Source organism: Miniopterus natalensis, chromosome 4 (genome assembly GCF_054644295.1).
Source record: "Miniopterus natalensis isolate mMinNat1 chromosome 4, mMinNat1.hap1, whole genome shotgun sequence".
Lineage (NCBI taxonomy): Eukaryota > Metazoa > Chordata > Mammalia > Chiroptera > Miniopteridae > Miniopterus > Miniopterus natalensis.
Genome location: NC_142084.1, coordinates 74,397,651 through 74,422,960, shown reverse-complemented (window position 1 = coordinate 74,422,960; position 25,310 = coordinate 74,397,651). Strand labels below are relative to the sequence as shown.

General features: G+C 55.4%; 3 protein-coding genes and 1 long non-coding RNA gene across 5 annotated transcripts in view; 2 read left to right on the top strand and 2 right to left on the bottom strand.

The window, feature by feature from the left end:
• The first annotated feature begins 1,723 nt into the window (after positions 1-1,723).
• On the top strand, positions 1,724-4,919 carry NUDT18 (nudix hydrolase 18). The gene is made up of 3 exons (XM_016221101.2): positions 1,724-1,885; positions 2,792-3,005; positions 3,232-4,919. Exons 1-3 carry the CDS (start codon positions 1,724-1,726, stop codon positions 3,825-3,827), a joined length of 972 nt encoding a protein of 323 aa, XP_016076587.2. The 3' UTR covers positions 3,828-4,919.
• A 2,107-nt stretch (positions 4,920-7,026) lies between these two features.
• Positions 7,027-18,984, bottom strand: FHIP2B (FHF complex subunit HOOK interacting protein 2B). Of its 2 annotated transcripts, XM_087816846.1 has the most exons (17): positions 18,912-18,984; positions 15,102-15,180; positions 12,748-12,917; positions 12,108-12,212; positions 11,894-12,013; positions 11,484-11,711; positions 11,186-11,382; positions 10,754-10,862; positions 10,491-10,567; positions 9,940-10,129; positions 9,257-9,402; positions 9,037-9,165; positions 8,779-8,869; positions 8,429-8,572; positions 7,930-8,070; positions 7,629-7,729; positions 7,027-7,415 (listed from the first exon to the last, which is right to left on the bottom strand). In XM_087816846.1, the coding sequence occupies exons 1-17, from the start codon at positions 18,954-18,956 to the stop codon at positions 7,277-7,279; spliced, it is 2,211 nt and encodes a 736-aa protein (XP_087672972.1). In that variant the 5' UTR covers positions 18,957-18,984; the 3' UTR covers positions 7,027-7,276. The 2 variants fall into 2 exon arrangements, with proteins under 2 accessions (XP_087672972.1, XP_016076596.1); XM_016221110.2 differs by lacking the exon at positions 18,912-18,984 and having other exon boundaries at positions 15,102-15,847.
• A 435-nt stretch (positions 18,985-19,419) lies between these two features.
• LOC107543549 (uncharacterized) overlaps positions 19,420-25,310 on the top strand; it is a 10,593-nt gene continuing 4,702 nt past the window's right edge. The window contains exons 1-2 of the long non-coding RNA XR_015714415.1: positions 19,420-19,874; positions 21,705-21,855. This is a non-coding gene — a long non-coding RNA (uncharacterized LOC107543549). The remainder of the gene's footprint in view (positions 19,875-21,704; positions 21,856-25,310) is intronic.
• Positions 22,532-25,310, bottom strand: part of DMTN (dematin actin binding protein) — a 26,370-nt gene continuing 23,591 nt past the window's right edge. Inside the window, exons 10-15 of the mRNA XM_087816845.1 lie at positions 24,823-24,887; positions 24,632-24,680; positions 24,463-24,470; positions 24,219-24,284; positions 23,871-23,951; positions 22,532-23,725 (exon numbers count right to left, since the gene is read on the bottom strand). Coding sequence (XP_087672971.1) covers positions 23,612-23,725; positions 23,871-23,951; positions 24,219-24,284; positions 24,463-24,470; positions 24,632-24,680; positions 24,823-24,887 — 383 coding nt within the window. The 3' untranslated portion in view covers positions 22,532-23,611. The remainder of the gene's footprint in view (positions 23,726-23,870; positions 23,952-24,218; positions 24,285-24,462; positions 24,471-24,631; positions 24,681-24,822; positions 24,888-25,310) is intronic.

The following is a 25,310-nucleotide window of genomic DNA, read 5'->3' as shown; positions in this document are numbered from 1 at the left end:
GAGAGAGAGAGAGAAACTATGTTGACAAGTTGCTCTGTAGTTCTGGGGTTCTGACTCTCCGCCCAGTGAGTTCAGCTGTTTGGGAGGCAAGAGGTGTGGGGCTGGGGCAGCAGCGTTCACTAAGTGCCTCAAAAGATTGTGGGCCCACTGAGAGTCCCCCACAGCCTAATGCAGGGCCCGCCTCCAGGGATCTCACAGTTCAGTGTGTGAGAAGGGCCTAAGGAGGCAGATCTTGTGTGGCTGGAATTCCCGAGAGTAAAGTCTAGCTCCATGGTGGCCCTGGAGGCACATTTCATGAAAGTGGGCCTTTGTGTCGTAGCAACAAGTGCTGTGGCCAGGAAGGCCCAGCCAGGGGTTGGGGGGAGTTGGTGATGCTGAACAGCCCATGGAGCTCCTCCCGTGACATCTCATCTTCCCAAGAACCCTGTGAAGGAAGAGCTGTTGTGAGCCAACTCTACAGATGAAGAAACTGAGTCTCACAACTTATCCAGGGACACAGAGCCAGCCTGACATCTGGCTCCAAGTCCAATGCTTTGTCTGCTCCACCAAGCGACTGTCCCCCCAAAAGGGAGGTGCACAAAGCCAGCAGAAGGGAAAGGGGAGACCTAACTCAGGACTCCAGATTTGGCTGGCTTCATAGTTTCACTCCAGCTGGCCCTGCCTTCCTGTCCTGAGAGGTGGTTAAAGGAAGCTCTGAGGAGGGAAGGTCAGGCTGGGAGAGAAGCGGGAGCTCGCCAAAATCCACACCCTGCTCTCAATGCAGCTGGCTGAGCCAGCTGGGTGTGGGGGCAACAGAGATGAAGGAGCTGGACCTGGCCCCTGCCCTGGCAGGGCTCTCAGGCTGCAGGGTAGAGGGCGCTGAAACAGCACGGGAAATGCGGTGGGCAGGGGGCTGGGACGCTGATCCCACGACCTCCCTCTGCCCCCAGTTCCCCCTTCTATTGCCAGCCACACCTTAACCATCCCAGTCCTGCTCCCTCCCTCCTCTGAGCAGTGTCACACCTCCAGCCCCAATCACTTAGCATTTGGCTTATGACCCCGAGTTGACTTTTTATTTTATGTCAACGTCTACCTTCCCAACTAGATCAGAATCTCTTCTAAGGCAAGAGCGTATGTCCCCTGTTACTGTGACACTCAGTATTTTTGGTGAAAAAAGGTTATTTGGGAAGTGTTCGTTTTGGGCAATGCAGTGGTATGGTTATGACAAAAGCTGGACAACGCGTTAGAGCGGCGGCCCCCGGCCCTCCGTGACGTTATTCGGCTTGTTGTGACGTCACCATCGCTGGCCACTGTGGCGCTCCGCAGCCTGCAGGCAGGATGACGTAACCGTCAGAGCCGGCGCCGACCTGTGCGCGCTGGAGAAACTAGCGAGACTGGCGGCTAGACGTACCGGGAGAAGGCGAGGAGAAACCGGGAGAGACGCCGAAGCCGCAGCCGGGCGCGCGGTGACCGCACAACCCGGAGGGGCGCCCGGCCCCCTTACGGAGTGGCCCCGCCCCCGCGGTGACCAGCGCGTGCCAGCCAATCCGGGCAGGTCGTGGGAACGCGCAGCCTATCAGCGGCCGGGATTCGGCCGGCGCTTCCGCGTTCGCGTGCACGCCCGGCGGGAGTCCGCGGGGGGAGGGGACGAAGGCCGAGGGGACGCGCCGCCGGCTCCCCCGCGTCGCTCCCCACCTGGCTCGGCGCGTCTGCGGGCCCAGGCTGCCGCCCCCCAGGGGACCCGATGGCCTCAGAAGGCCTGGAGGCGGAGCTGGCAGCGGTGCTGGGGGGTCAGGGGCTGTGCGTGCAGAGGTGTGACTCGGAGCCGGCCGGGGAGCTGCGGGCACCCGCGCGGCTGCGGCGGAACGTCTGCTACGTGGTGCTGGCCGTGTTCCTCAACGAGCAGGTGAGCGCCCGCCCGCGGCCGCCGGGCCCGCGGCGCGCCGCCCATCCCGTGGGGACCGAGGACCTGCGGGCGGCAGCCACCACTTCTTTGTGGGTGGCGCTTCCCAGTTTTGCAAAGCACTGTGACCCTGACTTCTGAGCCTTGTGCGCCCAACCCTGCGGTTGTCAGATGTACAGAGGAGAAAGCGCAGTGCAGGAGCCCGTTTGTCTCGTCCCGCTAGGCCTCCGTTCCTCGTGGGAGGGCTTAACGCCCTTCCCCAGAGTCTGGCTAGCAGTGCCCGCCACGGAAGAGTGGGCTCTCTTCCAGATCTGGTCAGTGCTGCGGAGACCTCCTCTGCGTCCCACGGGCAGCAATGGCACAACTGCGCCTACACTCAGGCCTCGCCCCTGTGTGATGCTCGTTTTGGCGCTGATCTCAGTACAAGTTGCTGTGACAAACAGCTAGAAGGGGCCAAGGCCATAGGCAGGAGCTGTATGGGGTGTGGGTGGGGGCATGTTTCAAAGCCTCAGACTCCAGCGTGAGGACAGGCCACAGCAGTTTGTAAACCAAGAGGGGAGGGGAGAGATACAGTGACAAATGCAGACAGCGCAGGACACACGGCAGCTCCCACTGTCTGGCCTGATCCCCAGCCCCTGAAGCCGCTCCCAGGAGTCTTAGCTCCTTTCTGCAATGGAAGTCTGAATGCAAAGGGGTAAAACGCAAAGAGGGACAGCTGCAGCTGGCAGCCACACAAGGGCCGTTCCCCAGGAGGGCTCAACAGTTTGAGGGTGCCCACTAGTAAGGGGTACTGGGTAACTGTTTTTAAGATATGATCCGGCCTCAGGACAAGGGAAGGCTGCTGGCTGTGCCTCTCCTTTGGAGTTCCCAGCCTGGCTGTGTTGAGATGAGGATTTTCTCTCCCTTCAGGATGAGGTGCTACTGATCCAGGAGGCCAAGAAAGAGTGCCGTGGGTCGTGGTACCTGCCCGCGGGGAGAATGGAGCCTGGGGAGACCATTGTGGAGGCGCTGCAGCGGGAGGTGAAGGAGGAGGCCGGGCTGCACTGTGAACCTCTGACATTGCTGTCTGTGGAGGAGCGGGGTCCCTCCTGGATCCGCTTTGTGTTCCTTGCTCACCCCACAGGTACAGCACACCTGGTGGCAGCGTGGGTAGGGGGCCGTTGACACCTTTCCCCCAGCTCATCCTCAGGTGAGAGCAGCCCCTATTCTGGCTGGTCCAAGCTTGGCATCTCCAGGTTCCAGCCTGAGTGTCAGGGTTAGATTGCCTCAGTGGCTGTTTAGTCTGCCAGGCCTAGCACTTCTCTCAACACAGACCCTTTCCCTCACCCCATCCCCTACATCTCCCCCAGGTGGAGTTCTCAAGACTTCCAAGGAGGCAGATGCAGAGTCCCTGCAGGCTGGCTGGTACCCACGAACCTCCCTGCCCACTCCTCTGCGAGCCCATGACATTCTGCACCTGATTGAGCTGGCTGCCCAGTACCGCCATCAGGCCAGGCACCCTCTCATTCTGCCCCAAGAGCTTCCCTGCAGTCTGGTGTGTCAGCGGCTCGTGGCCACCTTTACCAGTGTCCAGACGGTGTGGGTGTTGGTGGGTGCAGTGGGGGTGCCTCACTTGCCCATCACTGCCTGTGGCTTTGCCCCCATGGAGCAGAAGTGTGGCATCAGGATGGCCGTCTTGCGGTTGCTACAGGAATGTCTGACTTTGCACCACTTGGCAGTGGAGACCAAGGGGTTGCTTGGACTACAGCACCTGGGCAAAGACCATACAGATGGCATCTGCCTGAATGTGCTGGTGACAGTAGCTTTTCGGAACCCAGGTATCCAAAATGAGCCACCAGAGGTTCGGGGTGAGAACTACTTTTGGTGGAAGGTGGTGGAGGAAGACCTACAAAGCCAGCTCTTACAGAGGCTTCAGGAATCATCTGTTGTCCCAGTCAACAGATAGGAAGATTCCATCAGTGGACAAGGAGCTGCCATCTGTGCTCCCTCCACTGTGGTTTCGCCTCCCTCTTAGGGAGGCAGGAGGTTGGCAATCAGGGATCCCATTGTGTTGGGAGCAGGACAGTTCTGCTTCTCAGGGGGACTTTCATCTCTCTTCACCATGAAATAGGTCCCTACATTGCACCAGAAGGGACAGTGCCTTTAACCAAGCAAGGAGTCCAGAACTCAAGGACTCAGTTGCCCTGAGGCACAATGAGGGCACTGCTCCCTAAGGGGTATGAGAACTTTCTGAACCTGAGACAGCATCTTCTCATTTTCTGTGCCAGATTCTCAGGCACTTAGAATATGGAGGGCATACTGGGGAGGTCACTTCAAGGGAACAGGTCCCTTGCTGAGTAAATACCCCCCCCACACACCTTACTTAGCCTTCCCACCTAAATGTCTGTGGGGAGGAAATGAGCAGGAAGGGGCAGACTGCCCTCAGAAGAGAAGCTCTTCCCCTTGTCCCGCCGACAGCCACCCAGTCCTTCCCAGACAGCAAGCTGACACTGCAGGGGGCAGCCTGCTGGGTGCTGGGAGCTTGAGGCAGGCAGGCATCCTGCTGTCCACCGCGGCCTATCTTGGGTGCACTGAGAACCTCTTCATCTTGCCTGCCAGGGTAGGATGTGACCACTTGCCCTCCAAGTTTTGAGCAGTGAGAATGCCAGGGAAACTTCAGGCAGGCGTGGAGTCAAGAGCTGCCCCTGCCTGGGTTTCCTTCTTGTGCTGATCCTTCCCCGGTCACTCTGCCGGGCCCCTGGCTCTTGCCTCTGCCTTTTTATAACTCCAGCCGAAACCAAACCAAAATCTTTTCCTCATTTCCCCTTAGTCCAGCTGAATCATGGTAGGAATTGTTTAAAGAACTTTACTAAAATTTAAAGGAAAACCAAAAGAAATGAACAAAGAAAATATATTGTGTGCGCCTCACTACATCTGAAGTCCAGATCTCTGACTCTGAGCCAGGAAACACTTGATTGGGCTTCCCTTCTGAAGTAACCAGAGTCTGGCACTGGAGTGAATGACCAGGGCCACCTCAGAGGCCCTCCCCCGCTGCGGCCCTGCCTCTTGGCTGCCATCTTGTCCTTCTTTCTGGCCTCTGGGGTTGTGGTAGGAATCCTCCTGTCCATCTGAGGACAAGTATCTTCCAAATGATGGAACCAAACCCTTTCACCTCAGTGTCTGAGGAACCCACCAGTCCATATCCACGTCAAATGGCAATGATCTTTGCTCCCATTCTTTAGCCTCTGGTAGTTTTCAACCTTGGGTACCCATTAGAATCACTGGAAGAGCTTTAAAAACAACTCTGGGCCACCCCCAGAGATACTGATTTATTTCACAGAGGGGTGGGGCTGGGGCACTGGTATTTTAAAAAACCACCTAAGTAATTCTAACATGCACTGAGGGGAGAACCACTGACCAGCCCTCTCGAGTCTTCAGCTTGCCCTGCCCTGGTGCACTCTTGGTGACTTCCTCAGGGGATCCACATATGTACATTTAGGAATGAGATTTTTAAATTAGCAGGCCCACTGTTCACCCCAAAAGCAGTCCTACAACTCACAACCTAAGCACCTAAATTGAGGCTGCACACACACGCTGCAGATGGCCCACTCCCTCAGGGTGTCTCCAAGGCTAGCCAGCCCTCAGTTGTGGGCAAGCTGAGCAGAAATAGTGTTGCCTGGCCAAGAGCGGCTGTTGCTGGCAGGCGCTGAGGAACGTCAGATTTGCGCTGCCAGAGCCTGTCTGTTTACTGCCACCCCCCTCTGCTCCAGTGCTGAAAAAGGAACTTAATTTGTCTTACTTGGGGAGGAAGATGGGCCCAAATTAGCAGTGGAGCCCTGAGCAGAAGGACGCGAAGGGTGGAGAACAGGGCGCCTGTGTCCGTGCAACCACACCATTTATTGCCATGGTGTCTGGGGGAGACACCATGTGAATACCAGAGTGCATCGACGAGGGGAGTGTTTCGACTCCTGGATGCGTGATCATTTTCAAAATCAAAGAGTCCAGACCCAGTTTGCCCACTGAGCCTTCTCCCATTCCCACATCAACACCCATGTGCGCGCACACACGCACGCACACGCCCGGTGTCCTTCAGCACAGCAGGTCAGTCCTCCCCAGCTTGGAGGAATGTAGGAGAGGTAGAGGTCACTGAGTTTCCTCCTCTTTCATGTCACCTCTTGGCAACCTGTGGCTGGCTTCTTGAAGAGGCATGGGCAGGAAAAGGAAGCAAAAGGGGCTCTGGCCTGCTCCTCCTTGCCCAGGAGCAAAGCCAGCAACTGCAGTCCTGCTGTGAGGTAATGCCTGGCGCCGCCTGTGTGTTCCTGCAGGTCGAGACAGATTCGGGCCGGGTGGGGTGGCAGCCCCAGCCTCAGAGGGCATGCAGGGAGAAGAATACCAGGACTGCTGCCTGTACCCCAGCCCCTCCCTGCCAGGCCTTGGGGGCCGGCAGTCAAGTGGGCATCCTGGCCTCCTCTATACCCTGAGCTCCTTTGCTTCCCTGGAAGAGCTTTCCATTGAGAACACTGCGGGCTGGGCCTGGCCTCCCCTGGTCTCGCGCCCCTCTGCCCAGGTGTTATGGACCTGCTGAGACGGGTTCAGAAGGCGCCAGAGAGAAACCAGCTGGAGCTGGAGCCTGGCACCCAGCCCCCGGTTCCCCAGGCCCTCTCCCGCCCTGGTGGAGTTGCATCAAGGTTCTCATTAGCAGCTGCCCCCGCCTGGGCGCGGAGCATGCTTTGGCCATTTGCCATGAGGCGGTTGGGGATTTTGCAACAGTCTCCAGGAGAGCCAGGCAAGAAAAGCGGGCTACCCCTGCCTTCCACTGCCCCTTCCACAGGGTTAAGTCAAGAAGGCAGGAGAAAAAAAGAAAAGTCAAGTCTTAGCAGAATCTATGGTACCTAGTGTCACAGAGACAGGGCTCCCATGCCCTCATCTTTCTGACCTATAGTCCTGACCAGCCCTTGGAGCCATCAGCTCACTTCCCCTTGTGCCCACCAGGACTGAGTCACAGGTCTTAGCCCTGGCCACAAATGGCCCATAGAGGCAGGTGACAGGCCCAGAACCCTGGGGGGTCTGGGTTCCAATGTTCACCTGGCCATCACCCAGCTCCCCGGAGAAGGCCCTGAGGACACATGCTGCCCAGGAGGCCACCTCTTTTGCTCCTTGGCTTCTGATATACCTTGGAGTCCCACTTCCTGAAGCCCAGCCCTGTGTAGCCAACAAGGCAAGGTCTCTTTGAGGTAACCTGGGAGCCGAGGTAACCTGGGAGGCCTCCACAGAGGCAGAGGTCCCTGGATACACAGGAGACGGAGCCAGGCCCCTGCCCCAGGAGAAGAGTGGCAGTGGCTCAGCCAGGCGGGAGGGAGGCAGCTCCTGGGCAGAGGTGAGGACAGGAGCCTCCCCTCCCGTCATGCTTCTGGCTCAGACATGCCCTCCTGGGGATGGGGAGAGGTGCAGGTGAGGACCCTGTGGGGGGAACTTGACAAAAGCAATGGCAGCCAGCTCCTTGCAGAATTCCTCCAGTACTACCACTCCCTGGAGGAGGGTCTGGTGGTCCAGCCTGAGGGGGAAAGCTCAGAGTCATGGCTGAAAGGCAGCGGGTGTGCCCCCAGTGTGACATCCCAGTGCATAACCCAGTGGCAGACACCTCTGAGTGAGGATAGAGCTCAACAACAGGCCCTCTGCACCAAGGCCTGGCACCTCCCCACCCTGAAGCACTCTGCCCTCCCACCTAAGGCTCTTCCCCAGGCATGAACTTCTCTCGGTTACTTACTGCTCCCCAGGAGTATGACCCATCAGCTGCTTGCGCACCAGGAGCAGTTTGCCTGGGAACTGGGGTACCCTCTGAATTCTCTGCATCAAGTCCCCGATTACCTGGAGCAGGAATAAGAGAGGACTGACGTGGGGACCAGGGACACTCAAGCGAGGTCCCATGGCTCTACTGCACCATGGGGGGGGTGGTACCTGTGCTTTCCCCTGGCACTGGCGAGGGTCCATACGTCTGCAGGCACCAAGTCCCTGTCCTGTTCCCCTCCCTTCCCACCCACCACTGACGTACTCCCAGGCATCCTTACCCGGACAAGCACAGAGAACAGGCTCCTGCAGCCAGGGGCCAGGTTGATGTAGGGGTCCAGGAGGTACTCATGAATAAGGGGGTGGGGGAAGAGAGCGAGCCGGGACAGGACTGAGGTCACCTGCAGGTTCAGGCTGTATGGCTGTAGGGAACATGGTGGACAAATCAAGGGTTGTCAGGGGGTGGTGAGCATTTTTGCACTCCCCCAGAAAGGTGTCTGGCCAGTGTGAACGTGTGCGGGGGTGGGAGACTCACATGATGTGTGTGTGTCATGGATCCCTGGGGCTGAGGGCCAGAACATGTTAGGGCGTGTGGGGCAGAGTCGAGACGGGGCTTCCCGCCTGGGGAAAGGTGGGGGAGTGGGGGGTGTGGAGCTGAAGAACCGAAGACAATTCAACCCCGTGGTCAGGCCCTGCTCTCCCAAAGGACTCCAGAGGCACCCTCCTGGGGTGCTCCCATGAGCCCCTGCCCTCTGGTTGGGGCCCAGTCCTGTTGGCTACCTGTTCCAAAATCCGGGACATGCGGTCAAACAGCATTCGGAGGAAGTGCCCCTCAAAGAAAGGCCGCTCAGGCTCCTGGGGGGTCAGAGGTGTGAGAGCCAGTGGCCAGCCCCAGGGGGCGACTCGGGAGCTGCACTCCTGGAACTGGAACAGGAGGGTGAGTTGAGAGGAGGCCCATGGCCAGGAGACCTAGCACATAGAGGGGCCACACAACACAGGAAAGTGGGCTCAGGGCTCTTGGCTAGAGATGGGAGTGCCTTGGGCAGAACTCACAGAGGGAGAAGGCAGAATTATTAACCCCACAGCTTTGAGGGTCGAGAAGTGGGTGTGGCAGGGGCCTCAACACTCACCAGTCCGTAAGCATCGTGGACATAAGTGTCATATCCAGTATCCTCCAGGAAGGCTGAAGTCTTGGCTTCCTCAGGAACCAGGCAGAGGAAGCTGAGAGACAGGACCCTTGGTACGGAGGAGCCCCACTGGTGCCCAGCTTGCCCTGCTCATCTCTTCCTGGAGGGGACATCCCTCCCCTCCTGGGCTGCGCCCCATCAGGAGTATGGCCAAAGACAGAGCAAACTCAAGTGGTTTAGACTTCCTGACCTGCCCCCTACCTGTTGACGATCTCAGTCACCACTGTTTTGCCATCTGAGTTGGTGGCAGGGACTGGAGGGGGCCTGGCAGAGGGCTGAAAGCCAGCATCAAGGGGGCCGTCTGTGAAGTAGGGGTCTTCCTCTAAGTCTCTGTGGCCAATAAACCAATGAAAGAAAGATTGTAGGGATGCTGAGGGCCAGGGTGGGGCCTGGGCCTTCCAAGGCACTGGGTTTCACTTACAGATTGTCTTCATAGCTCTCGGGCTCCTGGGGACCCCAGGCCACATAAGGGCGACCCTCGAGGTGGCACAGGATCAGGCTTTGGATGATCTGTTCATGGGGCTTCTGCAGCAGCTCCTCAAACAGCCGCAGCGTGGCAATGCTGATCTGGGGCAAGAAGGGGTCAGTGGGATGCCTCTTCCTGCCCCCACTTCAGAATGTGTCCGGGAGTTTGCTCACCCAGCTAAGAAAAGTGTGCCCAAAAGGGGGTCCCTCCTCCCCGGCAGGTTTTGGGGGAAGTGGCCCTCTGAATTGGTGTCTTGGGAATCAGAAGTCTGGCTGGTCCTGGTTCCATTATTAATTTGATGTGCAATAACAAGCAAGAAAATTGGCTTTTCTGTGCCTTAGTTTCTATGTCTGAGAAATGGAATACTGGACTCGCCCACCTCACAGAGTGGCTGGGAGCCTCAAACAGATCCAACGAATATAAACGCAGTGTGCAAAATATAAAGTGCCATCACAAGTATGTGATCACAGAAAACTACTGTGTGACAAGAGCAGCCTGGCTACCAGTCACTGCATCACTTTCTTTCTGGCGGAGAGGGGTTCAATGTCTCAAAGGCAGAACCATCTGTAATGCTAATGAAAATGGGAGACTTCAGGAAATCCCCTTCGCAAGTGGAGATGAGGGCCTTCCCACCTCACCTCATCAGAAAGGTGGTCGCAGTGCCTGATGAGGTGAGTGTACAGAGCACAGGGGCTGTCCTCGGGGGCTGCAGGCCGTTGCTCTGCACCCAGGAGGAAGGCCACAGCCTCTCGAAGCAACGCAGGGGAGCGGAGCTGACGCAGCAGAGCTGTCAGCAGAGCAGTAGAGGTCAGGACGCTCTGCTCAGACCTATTGGACAGAACACTGAGCCAGGCAGGAAAGGGGAGGCCAGAGGGACAGGGAGTGGACCAGTGGGAGGGTAGCAGAACCCTTTCCTGGTTTCTGTACATCTCCACCTAGTGTCTCTCTGCTCCCTCCCTTCCCTCCTGAGGTCATGGAGTCGCAGGACATAGGCCTTTGCTAGCCCACAGTGACGCTGAGCCACGGGTGTGTTGAGGGGCAGGCCTGCTCAAATTGAACCTATGGAACCCACAGACTCACGTAACTCTGGCTAATGGGGTCCCTGGCTGTAGGGACAGTAAGGGTCAGGTGGGGTGAGTGGTTTGATCCACACCATGGCCACATCTGAGGGGCCTGGACATAGACTTACACGTGTAGCAGCTGCGGTTGCAGAATCTCCACAAATAACTTCGCAGCCACAGCCTTTGCCAAGGCATCCGCAACCACCTGGGCACCAAAGAGCATGTCTTAAACACGTTTACCTCCACTGACAGTTTTCCACCGAAAATAACTGTCTTTGTACAGCATCCAATACAACAGGCAGAGGGTCCTTGCTAACCCGGGGCTCTGCCTAGCTCAACAGACCCACTCAGTCCTCCAGGTGGGGATGGAGAAGACAGCAGTGGGACTCACCATGTGTGCCTCCATGACGAGGTGGTCGCAGTAATCAAACCAGCCCAGAAAGGCAGCCAAGGCCTCCTTGCCTGGGAAGTTACCCTCATCAGATGGGGCACTGGGTAACCTGTGGGAGAGCGAGGGAGGAAGTGAGGCCTGCCTTGGCTGTTCCAGAATGAAGCTGGGGCCTTTCTCCCCCTGCCCTGGAACTTCCGTTCCAGGGGCACAGGCTGGGGTGGTCAGCTCTACAGGGAGCTCTTTGGGCAGAAGCAAAAGTGATGCTTCCCTGGAGAGTGAGAAGGCCCTTAGGATGGGCTGTAACCTTGTGAAGAAGGTGGCCATCAGGGGTACCCATTCCTCCTGGAAAACAAGAGGAACCGGCTACCAGGGGACAGGCAGGGCTTCTGGCCACTGAAGATGCAGCCCCACCTTCCCTGGCCAAGCACCTACCTCCAGCTGATGCCCTCTAAAGCAGCAATGTCTGCAGGGTCCAGAAAGGTGGGCAAGGACTGGTATAGCTGGCAAAGGTGCTTGACAATCGCAGGGCAACAGGGGCTGCTCTGCACCAGGTAGGTGGCGGCTGTCTGGGGAGCCACGCTAACAAGGAGCAGCAGATTCTCCTGGGCCTTTAGGGCCACACGACCTTTCTAGGGGATAGGGATACTACTTCAGGACATGCACCTGCGTCCCCAAGTCCCCTCCCAGCAATTCATCCTGTCCCGGCACATGCCGTCTTGCCATCTAGCACCTTGCTCTTGCACAAGCCAATCAGAGAGGTGATCAGGTTGCTCTCCCCAATCCCTGCATCGGGCTCCTGGGTCTCAACAGACAGCTGGGTGGTCAAGGCCCAGGCCTCACAGGGATCCCTGTTGGGAGCCTTGCTGTGGGGGTGGTCCTTGTCCTCGATACTGGCCGTCTCTGTAGGCAGGGCTGTGGGTTCTTTGGATGCTTTCTTCCTGGTGACAGTCTTTTTACCCTGCAAAGGAGGCTCGATGAGGCCAGGTCGTGGTGGAGACCATTCCCCATGCTCCCCCCTGGGAACACATGACGTGCTGACTGTTAGGGCCTCAGCACGGAGCTGGAGGGGAAGCTGCCTGAGCGCCTCTGTGGGACTGGGGTCTGGGCCCTTCCACTTCTGTTCACTACAGAGGTACTCACTTCCAGGATGTAGGTGAGCAGGGCTGGGTCCTGCTGGATCTTGGAGCAGAGGACAGTGGTGAACTGCACCTCCTCCTTTTCTGTGAGGGATCCAGGAACCCCACCAAGCCGGAGAAGTTTCTGGAAGAGGAGTAGGATAGAAATAGAGGGGAATGGGTGGCACGGAAGAAAGGGGGCTGCACCCCCGGACACCCCTGGGTGTCTCGGCCCTCACCTGCACAGGCCTGTGGACGTTGAGGTAATGCAGGAGAGGGTGCTGAACCTGGGCCAGCACCTTGCTGAAGAACTGGAGGACCTGCTGCCGCATGCCCGGGGGGTACTGAAGGTTGGGGAGCAGAGGGCCTGTCAGGAGAGGAGGCTGTGCCCCTCGACCCAGAACATTGCCCCCTGTGCAATTCCTCTTCCTCACTGCTTGGAGGGAGGGCACCTTCTTTGCAAGCCGCCTTCCCTCACTGTTGAAACTGGCCTCTGTGCTGCTGGTCCCCCTTCCCACTCCATTTTTCTCCATCACCTTGTCATCACTGAACACGCATGTGGGCTCCTTTGTCTTAATCACTGCTGTGTCCCCAGAGCCTAGGACACAGCCTGACACATGGCTGGTCCTCAGCACATCTTTGCTGAGTGAACGCTGACTGAATAAATGGGAGCCGTTCCTCAGCCTCGATGACAGCAAGAACAAGACACCAAAGCAATAAGCGAGGGGAGGTGGTCGCTGTGCTCCGTGAGCCGGCCCCAGTGCCCCCCATCAGCCCCACCCTCAGTGTTGGGACTGAGGGGAGCACAGGTGGAACAGCCTGGCACCCAGGGGCCCAGGCTTGGATGGAAGGCTCGAGAGGCAGTGGGGTCCCGCGCACCTCGGCCTTGCCCAGCGTGCACAGGGTCTCCAGGATCTTGTGCTGCAGCAGGTACTCGAGGCAGGGCCCGGCCTCGCCTGCTGCCTGTTGCCGCTCCTCGTACACCAGGATGTCCAGCATCTGCTTCAGCCGCCAGGGAATATCTGTCTTCTTGGCAGGGGTGTTTTCATCTAATTGAGAATCAGGAAAAAGGGTGAGTGGGGAGAAGATGAAACACTCTGGCTCCATGAGGTGAAGCCCAAGGGGCCTGGGGGGGTGGGGGTGGCTGGGGGCAACCTGGAGAGGCCCTCAAAATAAAGGCCAGAGGAAATGAAGTTCACAGTTCATGCCTCCATATTTAAAAACACAAAAGGCCTTCTAGAACAAGGCCCAGGATTCAACTCTGAGAAGGGAGAGCATCAATTCTGTCTCCAAACTCTGGGGCTGAGAGAAGGATCTTTGCCAGGGCTGCAAACAGCTCTGGGTCTGAGTGAGAAGCTGTGGGCTCAGGGGTCTCTGTCATATAATTCAGAAGCTGTCTTCTAGCAGCTTGCCAAAAGATAATCTCCTGGGACTTGCTTATTTCTCTTTTATACTCACAGAAGGCAATATTCTATTTTTTAAAAAGCAGAAAAAAGAAATCCTTGCATGACCATGGGTTCAGACTTAAACCCGCTGCACCATGCAGAGGTCCTGATGGAGAGGGTCAGTGCAGCTGTCTTAGAGCTGCAGAGGGTAGAATGTTTTTTAAAAGAAAGTTTTGGTACTTTGGAAGTGGCCTTGGAGCACCCCCTAGCTTTCCTTGAAAGCACAGGCTCTTGAGAAAGGCAGCTGCCTCACCCACACCCGCACCTCTGGTACAGGGACTGTTCTGGAAATTGATGGATTGGGCCCAGGCGAAGCCCCAGATGGACCCAAGTCAGTTCTGGATCTCTTATTACTCTCCTGGTGAGTTGGGGCTCTCCGTCTAAAGGTACAAAGTGAGCCTAAAAGGTACAAACTTGCAGTTATAAAATCAGTCCTGGGGTGTGTAATGTACAGAGTGGTGACTATAGTTAACAATACTGTAAGTTGCTGAGATTGTGAAAGCTCTTATCACAAGAAAAAAAAAATATAACTGTACGGTGATGGATATTTTTTTCTTGTTTTCAAAAATATATCTTTATTGATTTCAGAGGGAGAGAGAGAGAGAGAAACATCAATGATGAGAGAGTCATTGATCAAGCCCGAAACCCGGGCATGTGCCCTGACCGGGAATCGAACCCCGATTGCCTGGATCTTAGGTCGACGCTCAACCGCTGAGCCACACCAGGCCGGGCGGGTGATGGATATTAACTAGACTTATTGTGATCATTTTACAATCTATCCATATATCAAATTAGTATGTTGTACAACTGAAACTAATATAATGTTATATGTCAATTACATTTCAATGAAAAAGAAAGAGAGATTATCAGTCTAAAGTTCTTATTCTCAACTGGGGGCAGTTTTGCTGCTCCCCCATCCCCAGGGGACATTTGGTAATGTCCAGAGAGACATTTATGGTTGTCGCATGAGAAGGGGGGTACTGGCCTCTGATGGGTAGAGGCCAGAGTTGTGGCTAAATATACTACAGTGCACTCCCACACCCCACAACAAAGAGTCCAAATGTCCACAGTGCAAGCCTGAGGAACCTGGTGTACCAGAGGGTTCAGAGGGTCCCTCAGAGTGTCCAAGGCTACTTTCTAATTTCTTGGGCTAGCTCAGGCTGGAAATAAAGCCTTTAGGAAAGGTGTAGGCTGGAATCAAATCCCAGTCTGAACTCCAGGAAGTGAAAGCCAGGGATGCAGGACAGAGTTACCTGGCAATCGGTGTGCATCCATCAACACCAGCAACACTAACCACAAAGCAACCAATGAGATTCCACCTCCCAGTGAGCGAGCCTGATGGGCCCAGTTGCCCCAAGGCTTTGGTTCTCTGGCGTGTGAGCATGGGAAGGACCAGGTAGTGATACGCCTTGGTTTTTCTTCTCCTCTTACCCCTCCAAGTTGGCTCAGGGAAAAGAGGAATTTGTTCAATTTCTTTTTTTTTTAATCAGTAAACCCTGGACACAGGCACTTAAAGACAAGGCCTGGATGCTCTACTCAGCTGGAAGCTGGGGGCAAGTGGAGCTCAACCTCTCTGCCTTGCAGATAGGCCAGCGGGACCCCCAACCTCCTTGTCTCCACTCCCACCTCACACAGCTCCTCTCTCAAAAGGTCAGAGTGAGGCCAGCCCTCACTTTGAACTCCTAGGCAGCAGATGTCACCTTCCCCGGGATACCTGCATGTCTGAGCTGCATGGTGACTCTGCCCATACTTTCCTCCCAGTTCCCTAAAGGGGAGACCAGCCCTCACCTGTGCTTTCGATGTAGTAGTTCGTGATGCCCTTCCAGTGCTCCACGAACGCCTCCAGAAGGTCAATGGTGGGCTCCCACTGCAGAGAGAGCAGAGCATAACCTGTGTGATCACCGGCTCCACCACCACCAACACTCACAGGAACAGACATTCCACTGTCTATTAAGTGTTGGGTCAGTGCTAGGGTTTGGAAGGAGGTGGACTTGGAGAGAGGCACTGTGATCCTGGGTTCTCAAAAGGAATGGTAACATGTTTTCTCCAGGACACATATGAACTGTTGCCAACAATCTCCTAGCACCACTCCCCAGACCTCCTTCCCTGCTGGAAATGCTGTACTCCTGCCGCATGTCAGGATTCCACAGTCCCTGTCTCAGAGGAGCTAAGAATGTTGGTGGGGGAAACAGACACAGAAACACATCTTTTCAGTACAACATGGTTATGCTACAACAGAGGTACACAGAGGAAAACAGGAACGTACCCCCAAAACAAAAGCGAAATGACAAGGATGGAACACATGAGAAAGACAAAGTTTTCAGGTCCCTCTGAATCTGAGAGTCTGCAAAATGCTGTGTTCAAGGCCACAACAGGCTCGGTTCAGTCAGATGGGTAATATTAGCATTATATGGGTAATATTAGCATCATATTAGCATCACTTATAATGTGCATGCAGCTTTTGTCCAAGGCCGCAGGTTGTATAGCCCTAACTCTTCCTTAGCTAGCTCTGCTCCCATCCATGCCTCCTCCAGCTCCTTCTATTGGCCATGGGGGATTCTGACTCTGCTACAAGCAAGCCCTAAACCTCCCCCTTTCCAGCGCTCTCTCTATCTCCATGGCCTGGCTGGAACTGTAATAACACACACTTTCCCTGAAAACTTCCCCAAAAGGGCATTTCTTCCCTTTCCTTGCAGAGTAAAGGTTTGCAGGAGAAAAAGACATAATCAGGTAGTCCCTCTCCAAACAAAGGTGCTCATTTCTATTCTGGATCTTTGCTCAGGCCAATCCTCTGCCCAGGAGGCCCTGTACCCTCTACACTCAACCAGATCCTAAAAGTCCTCAGTCAGGTCCTGCTGAGGTCCAGCTCCACAAAGCCCTCTCTGGGTTCCTGGATGCATCACCCTCTAATCTCATGCTTTACTGTACCACAGAACTACATATCTCCTCCTTTAATCTATTCAGGAAGTATCTTCTGAGTGCCTGTAACATACACGACACCATGCTAGATGTCACAGGCAATACAAGGATGTCTAAAATCCAGTGCTACAAAGGAGATGAGAATATGAAATCACACTGACTAACTTAACTACAGGAAGCAGTGTGAGATGAAAACACAGGAGAGGTGGAGAGTGACCCCTGGGAAAAGAGGAGTCACTTCCAACAGGCTGGAACAGAGAAGGCTGAGGTCACACAGGAACTAAAACTTGAAGAACTGGGTCAGACTTCAGCAATCAAGAGATGAAGGAAAGTGTGTCTGGGGCAAGGATGGATTAATGAGGTTACAGAGCCTTGAATGCCAAGCAAGAAGTCTGGATATATATACATTTGCAGGCAATGGGGAGCAGGGCAGTGACATCTTCCAAGCAGTGCTTTAGGAAGAGTCACCTGGCAGTTGTGCGTTGGAAACAAAGGCAAGAAGAATGCTTTGAAGACCACTAAGGACAGGGGGAGGAAGCAGTAACACTGAAGCTGACGCCTTGACGCACTCCCCCTGCCTTGGCTGCCCAATCTTGTCTTCTTTCAAAATTAGTTATGGAGAGCACAGCCCTCACCAGAATGATATCTCCCGCAGTCGTTCCAAACACATCATGTATGATCACATCTTATCACGTTCTATGTGATACTATTATTGTTGGGTTAGCATTTTGGGGGTCAGGGTTCTGTGTTTCAGAACCTGTCTGCCCCTAAAGGGGCACACATATAGTGACTAGTCATTAATATTTACTAAATAGCTCAGCAAGCTCCTTAAGACACTGTTCCCTAGTTCCTTGTCTCTTGGAATGCCTTCTGACCCTTGACCAGCACTACAATTATTTCACAAGTCTGTGATGGGGGCTCAATGAACCTCAAAATTCATTTATAGTCTCTGAAAAACTGGCTCTGGCTTAAACAAACAAAATAAATAATAATAATAATGCAGTAAGAAAAATAGAAATAGGAGAATGCAGGTTAGCCAAAACAGACCATTAGAGAGAAAAAAGTGGGAGGATACTCTTTACCTGAGACTATTGTTAGCTGCTCTTACTCTAGACCAAAGAAACTGTACCAAATTTCTTTTTCAGGATAATGATTGCTATTCTCTTCTGTCAGAAGAGGGCAGGAAAGAGCAGCATGCTTCTTCCTTAACAAGGAGTCAAGCAACTTGCTGGGGTCTTAACCTGATGACCCAGGCCCGGGGAAGACCTATGTGCAAGATGTGGGGGTGCAGAGGAAAAGAGGGGTTCCCATCTCTCCCAATGACCACGATGGGCCAAACTTCTAGGGTATGGCCTGTAGGCTGTACACTGAGGGGCCTAAGAAAATCACCTGCCTAAAAGTATCTCCCTTGACCACCGATATTTCCTCCAGCCTCACACACTGAAATTCAGACACTGGAGGCATTAGAAATTCACTTCTTAGGGCTAAGGTCCTGTCCGTCTGCCCCCTTTGCATGCAGCTGTCCTTGAGAGGTATGAAGTAGTTTGTCAGATCACTTTCCAAGATGACAGCTGTCTTAGTTGGGGACAGGGAGGAGGGGAAGGACAGATGATATGGAACCCCTCCCCAGGTGGGATGGCCTGAGGCCCCTGGACATCGGGGGAGGGCAAAGCTGGGGGCAGGTGGGCAGACAAGGAAGGAGCAGAAGCTTGTCACTTTCTTCACAAGTTTGCTTAAGGCTGAGGCTGTTTTCATTCATAAGCAGCTCTGATTTGAGGATGGGGGGGAGGAGTGTTGGGGAGGAAGGGAGTGGAACCCAAGGTTGTTTCTCCAGAGAAAATCTGATACACTACACTGATCAACTAGGAGAGGGTTTATGCTGATGCAAAAGAATTGTTAACTTTACCGACAAATTCTTGGCCAGGGTTACTTTTCGTACGGGGCCTCTGCCTTCCCTATCTAAACTACACTTTCACTGAATGAAGTGACCCTAGTGGGCCGCCTCTGACGAGCCTTCACCCCCAACAGAAAGTGGTAAAAACACAAACTGTGGGAATGGAAGAAATCAGTACAGTCTTCCCCACAGGGCTGCTGCCGCAGGCCCCGCCGGCTGGCCTCCCCGACCGCAGGCGCCGGCAGGTGTGCGACACACGCTGCAAATCTGCGAAAGGCTGCTTCCAGGTGCGGCGCGCCCCGCCCGCCCCCGCCGGGACCTGGGCGGCGAGGGCCGCAGTCCCCAAGCGGAGCGTGAGGCCGCTGGGGGCCCGCGACAGGTCTGGGGCGGCAGCTGTTCCTCGGCGCTGGGGCCAGGAGGGAGGAGTGGGCGGGAGGAGGGCGAGCAGAGGCTGGAGGAGGGGACTCGGGATTTGGAGGAAGAAACGACAGGGCGACATGGAGCACGGGGGAGCTGGGAACTGGGAGAGGCTGCGAGCAGGAAAAATAAACAGGAAGCACTTCGGGGAGAAGAGTCGGGGAATGGAGCGGCCGCGGAGCGCGGCGCGGCCGGGAAAGGAGCGAGTGGCCGCAGGCAGCGCTGCGCGGGGGGCGCGGAGGCCCGGCGAGGCGCCGCGGCCGGTGGGGGCCCTCCCGGGGCGGCCCGCGCCCGCCGCCCTCGCCCTCCGCCCGCCGCCCGCCGCCGGCTCCGCCCCGGCCGCCGCGGCCTCCCCGCGCCCGGCCTACCGCGCCCACGGCCTCCTGCAGCAGCGCCCCGAGCCGGCTCAGCATGATGGCGGCCGGCGCGCTCCGCTCCCGGCTCCGGCTCCGGCTCCGGCTCCGGCTCCCCGGCGGCGGCGGCGGAGCTCCGGGCGCAGGGGCGGCCCCGCGGCGCGGCGAGGGAGGCGGGGCCCGGCCCGCTCCGCCCCGCCGGGCTGGGGGCGCTCCCCCGCGGGTCCCCGGGGCCCCCGCCCGGCCAGTTGCGGCGGGGAAGTTACGGACCCCGGGGCGCGGAGGGGCGCGGGGGCGCCGCGGGACGCCTTAGGGGAGCCAGGTGGCGGCGAGAGAACGACCCTCCCCTTCGAGAAGGGCGAGTGGGTCCGGGGCGATTGTTTCCATGAGGAAGGAGAAGTTTGTGGGGCTCTAGACGCCCCGCCGCCCCCCCCCCCGCCCCCCACAGCAGCCACGGCCGCGTGCGTCCTAAGCGAGGTGGGCTGACCGCTTAGTACAAGAAAGTAAAATAGCTCACTAGTGAGGTTTTACGGGCCTCCCATGTTGAGGTGGCAATATGTTAGCGGTACTGGGCTAATATTAAAACTAGTTTCACTTGTTGCTTGTTACTTTAAGTGGGTACAGCGCTGGGCCAGAGGGCCGGCCTGAAGAAACAGGTGGCCCCATTTGGCCCCATTTGGCCCTTTTAGCTGCACCACGGGAAGAAACAGAAGGTGGGTTTCCCGAGGGGGCGACACACGCGGCAAAATCAGGCCTCAGAATTACGCAGGCGGAACCCTCATCAAGGGCAGGGGTCCTGGAGAGTCCAAAGCTAGGGTCTTAGGGATGTGCCTTCTAGCTGCCCACTCCGTCAGTTTAAAGCCCACCCCTCTACCGTCTCCACTGCTCCAGGGATGGAAAGAGATTCTTTCCGAGGACAGGATTTGATGTCTGTTCAACATGTATTTCTGCTGACCACTTCCATCCTGTGATGAAAGGGTAAGGCCTTGAGAGTCCCACTGGGACAAGGATGGGGAGGGGTGTGTGGAGGGGTAGCTCTTGTCACAGAGCCTAGAGCTTTGGGGTCTCAGGGCTTCACTGCTGTTGGGTCCCATTCCCCAGGAGGGCTGAGACCCAGGGGACAGGGACCTGCCCAGAGCTGGCTGTGCACTGTGGAGTGCAGCCTGCGGTCCAGATTGAGACATGGGGAGGGCTGGGGTTGGCTGAGTCTAGGCTGAGCTAGTATTTGGAGCTCAGTTCTCCCACAGCTGTGTGGGGGGAAATGATATTTTCTAACAGTTCGTCTGCAAACGGGCCCCTGGTAAGGAGCCCTATGGGAAACAAGGAGGCTTTTAGGCCAAAATGTGTACAAAGGGAAGAAACAAGCCTTTTTTGCGTATCCAGAAGCAACCTGGAGAGCTGGAGACCTCAGGCCAGTCAGCACTGTTCTTTTCCAGGCCCATTTCCTCTTGGGTAAAGGAAGCAGCTGGATAGATTAAATCTGTTTCCCCCTCCTCAACATGTTTCAAGGAACTCTAGGGCATAGTGGAAGTGTGTCAGGAATCCATAGCCTTTTATTTGGCTTAACTTTTTAGAACTTATTTGAAAAGCTCTGATAAAAGTCAGTGGACACCCTTATATGTGTTATATGCCGAAAGTGTTAGAGTCACTGATGTATTTAAATTCTGCTGTCAGGTTAGCTCATTTGGGAGAAGATCTTTGAATAAAGCCTCTCCTGCTCAAATGAAGGTAGAAGACAGGGTAAACCGTTTTAATGAGCAAGTCACTAAGCCCCAGAGTCCAGGAGAGGGAACAGATGCTGCTGCTCAACAGGAAGAATACGAATGGATTGGCATGCATTTTTAAACCCCACAATCCTGTAACTACTTACCTATGTGAATCAGAATTTTCTCGATACTATGCAACCAATTACAATAATAAATTAGATCCTTCACTTGACAGAAGGGCAACTGTCATATATAACCCCTAACCCAAATGTTTTATGTTCTTCAAAGCTTTTTATTATTTTCATAATAATTGACTATAAAATTCAACCTATAACTGCACTCCAAACTGTAGTAGTAAGATCTAATTTTTTTAAAAAAGGGTTGCTACTAAAAAGGTTTGGAAACGACTGGACTAAATAACTACCGACGTTTTGCATGTTTGTGTGTGTGAGTGTGCACACATGTGTGCGTATACATGTGTATTTTGGGAGGAGGCACTGAGAGACTCTCCCTATGCTTTTGTTTTAGGGACAGAGCTGCACGAGTTGCTCTGAATCTCAGGAACTTAAAATCCTTTAGGACATACTGTCCAGTTAGCCCCACCACAGCATTTTCCAGTGAACTGTGATTAAATACTGCCTCAGCTTGCTTTGTTGCTCAACAGTCTGGGAGCTGGGTGCACATGGTGGGTGCTGGCTTCCCCCCCACTCTATCCCTCTGCCAGAACAGGTAAGCCCTCCACATGTTCCCTGATGCCTCATAGAAGTACGTGTGTGGAGACCATTCCTCTCAATGCGCTTCCTAGTCTGCCCTCTCCGCTGCCCCCTGAGAAACAGCTGTCTATACTGGGAACGTCCTGGGTCAGCAATCAAAAAACTCAGATGTTTGTCTCCATTCTCTACGCATTAGTTGTATGTAGCTTCAGGCTTCAGATAAAATGTCTCTGTTTCACAATATTCTCAACTAAATGGATTAAAACCATTTGTGCTGTTGCCCTCACAGCTCTGTTGAGAGGATAACACAATGTTGTAGATGTAACAACTCCGGCAACTTAAAATCATCGTTCACATCTGAGTGATTATCCACTTTGCTTTCATTTCAGCCCAAGGGGCTAGAAACTCGCCCTGGGGTGGGAGACTGGATTCAGGTCCCAGCTCCAGTCCTAGGTTCACACTTGGAACCTCCAACTCACCTGATCCTTCTGGCCAAACGCACACCTCTTCACGCTCCCGCACTGGGGCTGTTCCAGCCAGGTGAGGCCGGCCCCTCAACCCACGGGTTTCCACATCAAAGTCCTCCCTCTGATCTTCCAATCAAATCTTCACTCCTCCACCCACTTTGACACCCAGTTCCCTGTCTGTTTCCCCCGGGAATGTCTTGCCAACTCAACCAAGACCAATTGACTGTACCCTTCTCCCTCGGCCTCCACTTGACCCTTGCTCCTGCTAGAGTTCATCCATCATGTCTCCATTCCTTAGTGTCCTTTGCCTGATCCTTGATAGTCAACTCACCGCCTACTCATACCCTGTTGACCTTTGCTGTGTGTTTGGCCTCCTGCAGTCATGTCTGCTATTGGTGAGCTTGCCTGTGAGGGGAACACTTAGGGCCTCGGTGGAAGATGGAGCAGCCTTTCCTCCTCGCTGGCTCTCCTATCAGGCTATGGAGTATGTTTCTGCCCCTTCCACACGCCATTCGCCATCACATAGCCCCCCTGGAGGAGAGGTGGAAGATGGGAGCCTGCTGGACCAGCCCCTGCTTTCATGGCTCCGGGCGGGGAAGGGCAATGTGTGTGTCATTGCTCTACCTCTTCCACCCCAAGGGCCTCCAGTTGAACCTTCACTCCCATGACTTCCCTCAGCCAGGCATCACCCATCCCTCTAACCTGGACCTGGTGGCTCATAGACAACAAGCAGATTTGGGGACCCAATGCAACCTTTTAATGCCAAGCAGAGTTCCCCTCCCCCAGCATCATCTCACACACACACACAATGGAAAGGGATGCCAGGGTCTGGGCAGGAACAAAACCCAGACCTGGGCAAAAAATATATATATAATTATGTACACATATGTATTTGTAGAGACGAAAAGCTGGGAATGTGATTAGGTAGGGCAGAGAGTTGGGTGAGGAAAGCAGCTGGGGGTGCCCCAATAAGTTACATTCTTTAGAGAGCATGGTGGGGGAATGCATGGGTATGGGTGGGACCTGGTCGCCTGGCCTCTTGATCCCATCCGAGGGAGCCTGAAGGCTTGGTTCTGCCTAGGATCTGGGTGTTGGAAGGTAGGATTCTAGCTCACTTTGCCTGGATGGGGGGCTGGGGTTCGGTATAGGCAACATCTCCACTCGAAGCCAAGGCTTCTAGGGAAGCCACAGGGCTGAGCATGAAGCTTCAAAGCATAGGATTTGCAAGGAGAGACGAGAGTAAGCTGGAGGGCAGGGCAGCCTCCCTGCTAGAGGCTGAGCTCAACCTTGAGTTTGCTGGAGTCAGAGAGGCCAGAGGCCCAGGTGCAAGGGAAGCTGTCCAAGGTGAGGCAAGGAGGGGTCCTGGGCAGACACAGGGTCCTGGAGCTGTTGTCCCTGTCTGCCTGCTGCTTCCCACCTTAACCACCTCCCGCCAGGCTGAGTGTTCTACCCACCCACTGGTCAAAACATTAACAGGCCTGACCACCAAGTGCCATGTTCATGGCTCCTCACTCTCTTCTGGGGACCTCTCTTCATGGGATGGGGGCAGGGAGAGGGTGCAGACATTAACTCTGTGTGTGCTGGGGTCCAGCCTGGGTTTGCCCTGTGCAGCGAGGACCAGGGATGAGGAGAGGCCCCGGCTCATTATGGGAAGAGCGTCCGTGTCCCACAGCCCAGCACTGAGAGGAGGCCTGGGCTCGCATTGACCTAGCGAATGGAGCCAATCCCACCTCTGCCCACCTCCCTGCTCCCCCAAGAGATGATGCGTTTGGGTCTAGTGACCCACTCCAGTGAGCAGCAGGGGTGAGGGTCACGGTGTGGGGGGGTGGTCAGAAGAGAGAAGCCTTCTTCTTGAGTTCATTCCGCTTCCACAGAGCCAGCTTGCTAAACTCTTCGGGAGACATGGCAAATACCCTGGAGAAGTCCTCGGCTGACAGATGCCTCTGCAGGGGACACACCAAGGCCGATTAGAGAGAGGAGGGTGGGGCTGAGCTGAGTGACCAAGGGGCCACAGGTCTTCCCCACCAGGTGGGGGAGGCTGCCCTACCGGGAGCCCCGGCACCCACCCAGGGCATCTTCCCTGCATACCTCAAGCCTCATCCGGTCCACACCTGGAGGCAACTTGGTTCGCCCCTTATTGGTCACCACCAGCATTTCATAGGGATAGATCTGGGGGGCAGGGGAGGGGGCAGTCTTAGGCTCGTAGCATTCCCTATCGCTGTAACCCCTCAACCCCCCCAGGCCCCCTTGTCAACCTGCAGGGGCCACGGGGTTCATGCCATGTTGCCATCCAGCTCCCCCAGCTTCCCCCATCAGCAACTCCAGGAGGACCCCTTAGCGCATTCACTTTCCTGGCTTCTCCCCAGGCTGGCCCACCCCATTGTAGGTGCTCTGTCCCCTTGCCCACCGCCCTCTGGCTCTGCCGCTGCCCCTCACCTTCTGCTCCAGCACACAGGGCAGGGAGTTCCCCCGGTCCATCCTCCCCCTCTGGCCCTCTCCATTCTGGGGAGACCAAAGCCGCAGTGAGCCAGAGTGGGGCAGGGAGACCTCCCCAGCCTTACCCTGGGCTTCTGTGTGCTCACCAGGCAACTCTGTGGCCCAGCACCCCCTCCCCCAACACTGCCAGTTGCCTATCCATGGCCTCTGGTGCTCCACGTGTTCCCCTTCAGAGGGCACTCACCTGCAGGCCTGCGGGAGAGAAGAGTCATGTTCAGAGGTGGCCCTGAGGTCAGGAAGCCTCCAGACCTGCCAGCTTAGCTTCCCAGACCTCCAGCCACACAGCCCTGCCCACGTCATAGACACAGCTGCCCCAAGGGCCTTTTCTTAGCTTGCCTCACCCTGCCTCTTACCTGGGCTTCCAGTCTCACTCCCTGATGGGCTGAAGTCTGTGGACTGTAGCTAGAAAGGACATAAAGGGATCAGAAGGAAGCTGGAGTCCTCATCAGTCCCCTTCACCTTCAGTGTCTTCCCTCTTCCCCAGGTAGCTCAGCTCTTCAGAGGACCCCACATGCACACTGTGACCTCTGGTTTGGGACCTTACCCGGCTCAGGGTGGTCCTGCCGTAGGCCGGGAGAGAAGATGACTTAGATGTTCCAGCGTGCAAGGCTAGAAGGGAGTGAGAGGCCTGTTCAGTCCTTCTGGCCTGACAGTCATTTCTGAGAGGGCTCCCTCTCTGGCCTCCCCCACCAGGGGCAGGGCAGTGAAGGGTAGACTTGGGGGGAACCTGGTGAGCCTCTGTTGGCTTCCAGCTCCTGCCTATTACCTTCAGCCAGTGACATAGTGCTGGCGCCTCTGAACTATCTCCAATGCCTTCCCTCTCTCTCTAACAGAAGTGCACCAAAGCTCATTTGGGTCAAATGCCTGAGTGTTTGAATCCATAGTTAGTGAGTGATAGTCAGATGATGAGGCTCACCATTGTAAAATGACCCTCTGAAGTGAAAAAATCTGGCATCTTGTGAAAATACTCAAATTACTACAATTTTATTATTAGTGAACTTAGTAACCAAATTTCAAACATTTGATATTATA

Bases quoted from the DNA above. Each gene is read 5' to 3' on its own strand.
- NUDT18 (XM_016221101.2), top strand. From the start codon at position 1,724: ATGGCCTCAGAAGGCCTGGAGGCGGAGCTGGCAGCGGTGCTGGGGGGT. The intron at 1,886-2,791 runs GTGAGCGCCCGC...CTCTCCCTTCAG, and splicing joins CCGTGTTCCTCAACGAGCAG to GATGAGGTGCTACTGATCCA. The intron at 3,006-3,231 runs GTACAGCACACC...CATCTCCCCCAG, and splicing joins GTTCCTTGCTCACCCCACAG to GTGGAGTTCTCAAGACTTCC.
- FHIP2B (XM_016221110.2), bottom strand. From the start codon at position 15,252: ATGTCTGTTCCTGTGAGTGTTGGTGGTGGTGGAGCCGGTGATCACACA. The intron at 12,213-12,747 runs GTGCGCGGGACC...CCCAACCTTCAG, and splicing joins GCACGCTGGGCAAGGCCGAG to TACCCCCCGGGCATGCGGCA. The intron at 12,014-12,107 runs GTGAGGGCCGAG...CTCCTCTTCCAG, and splicing joins ACGTCCACAGGCCTGTGCAG to AAACTTCTCCGGCTTGGTGG.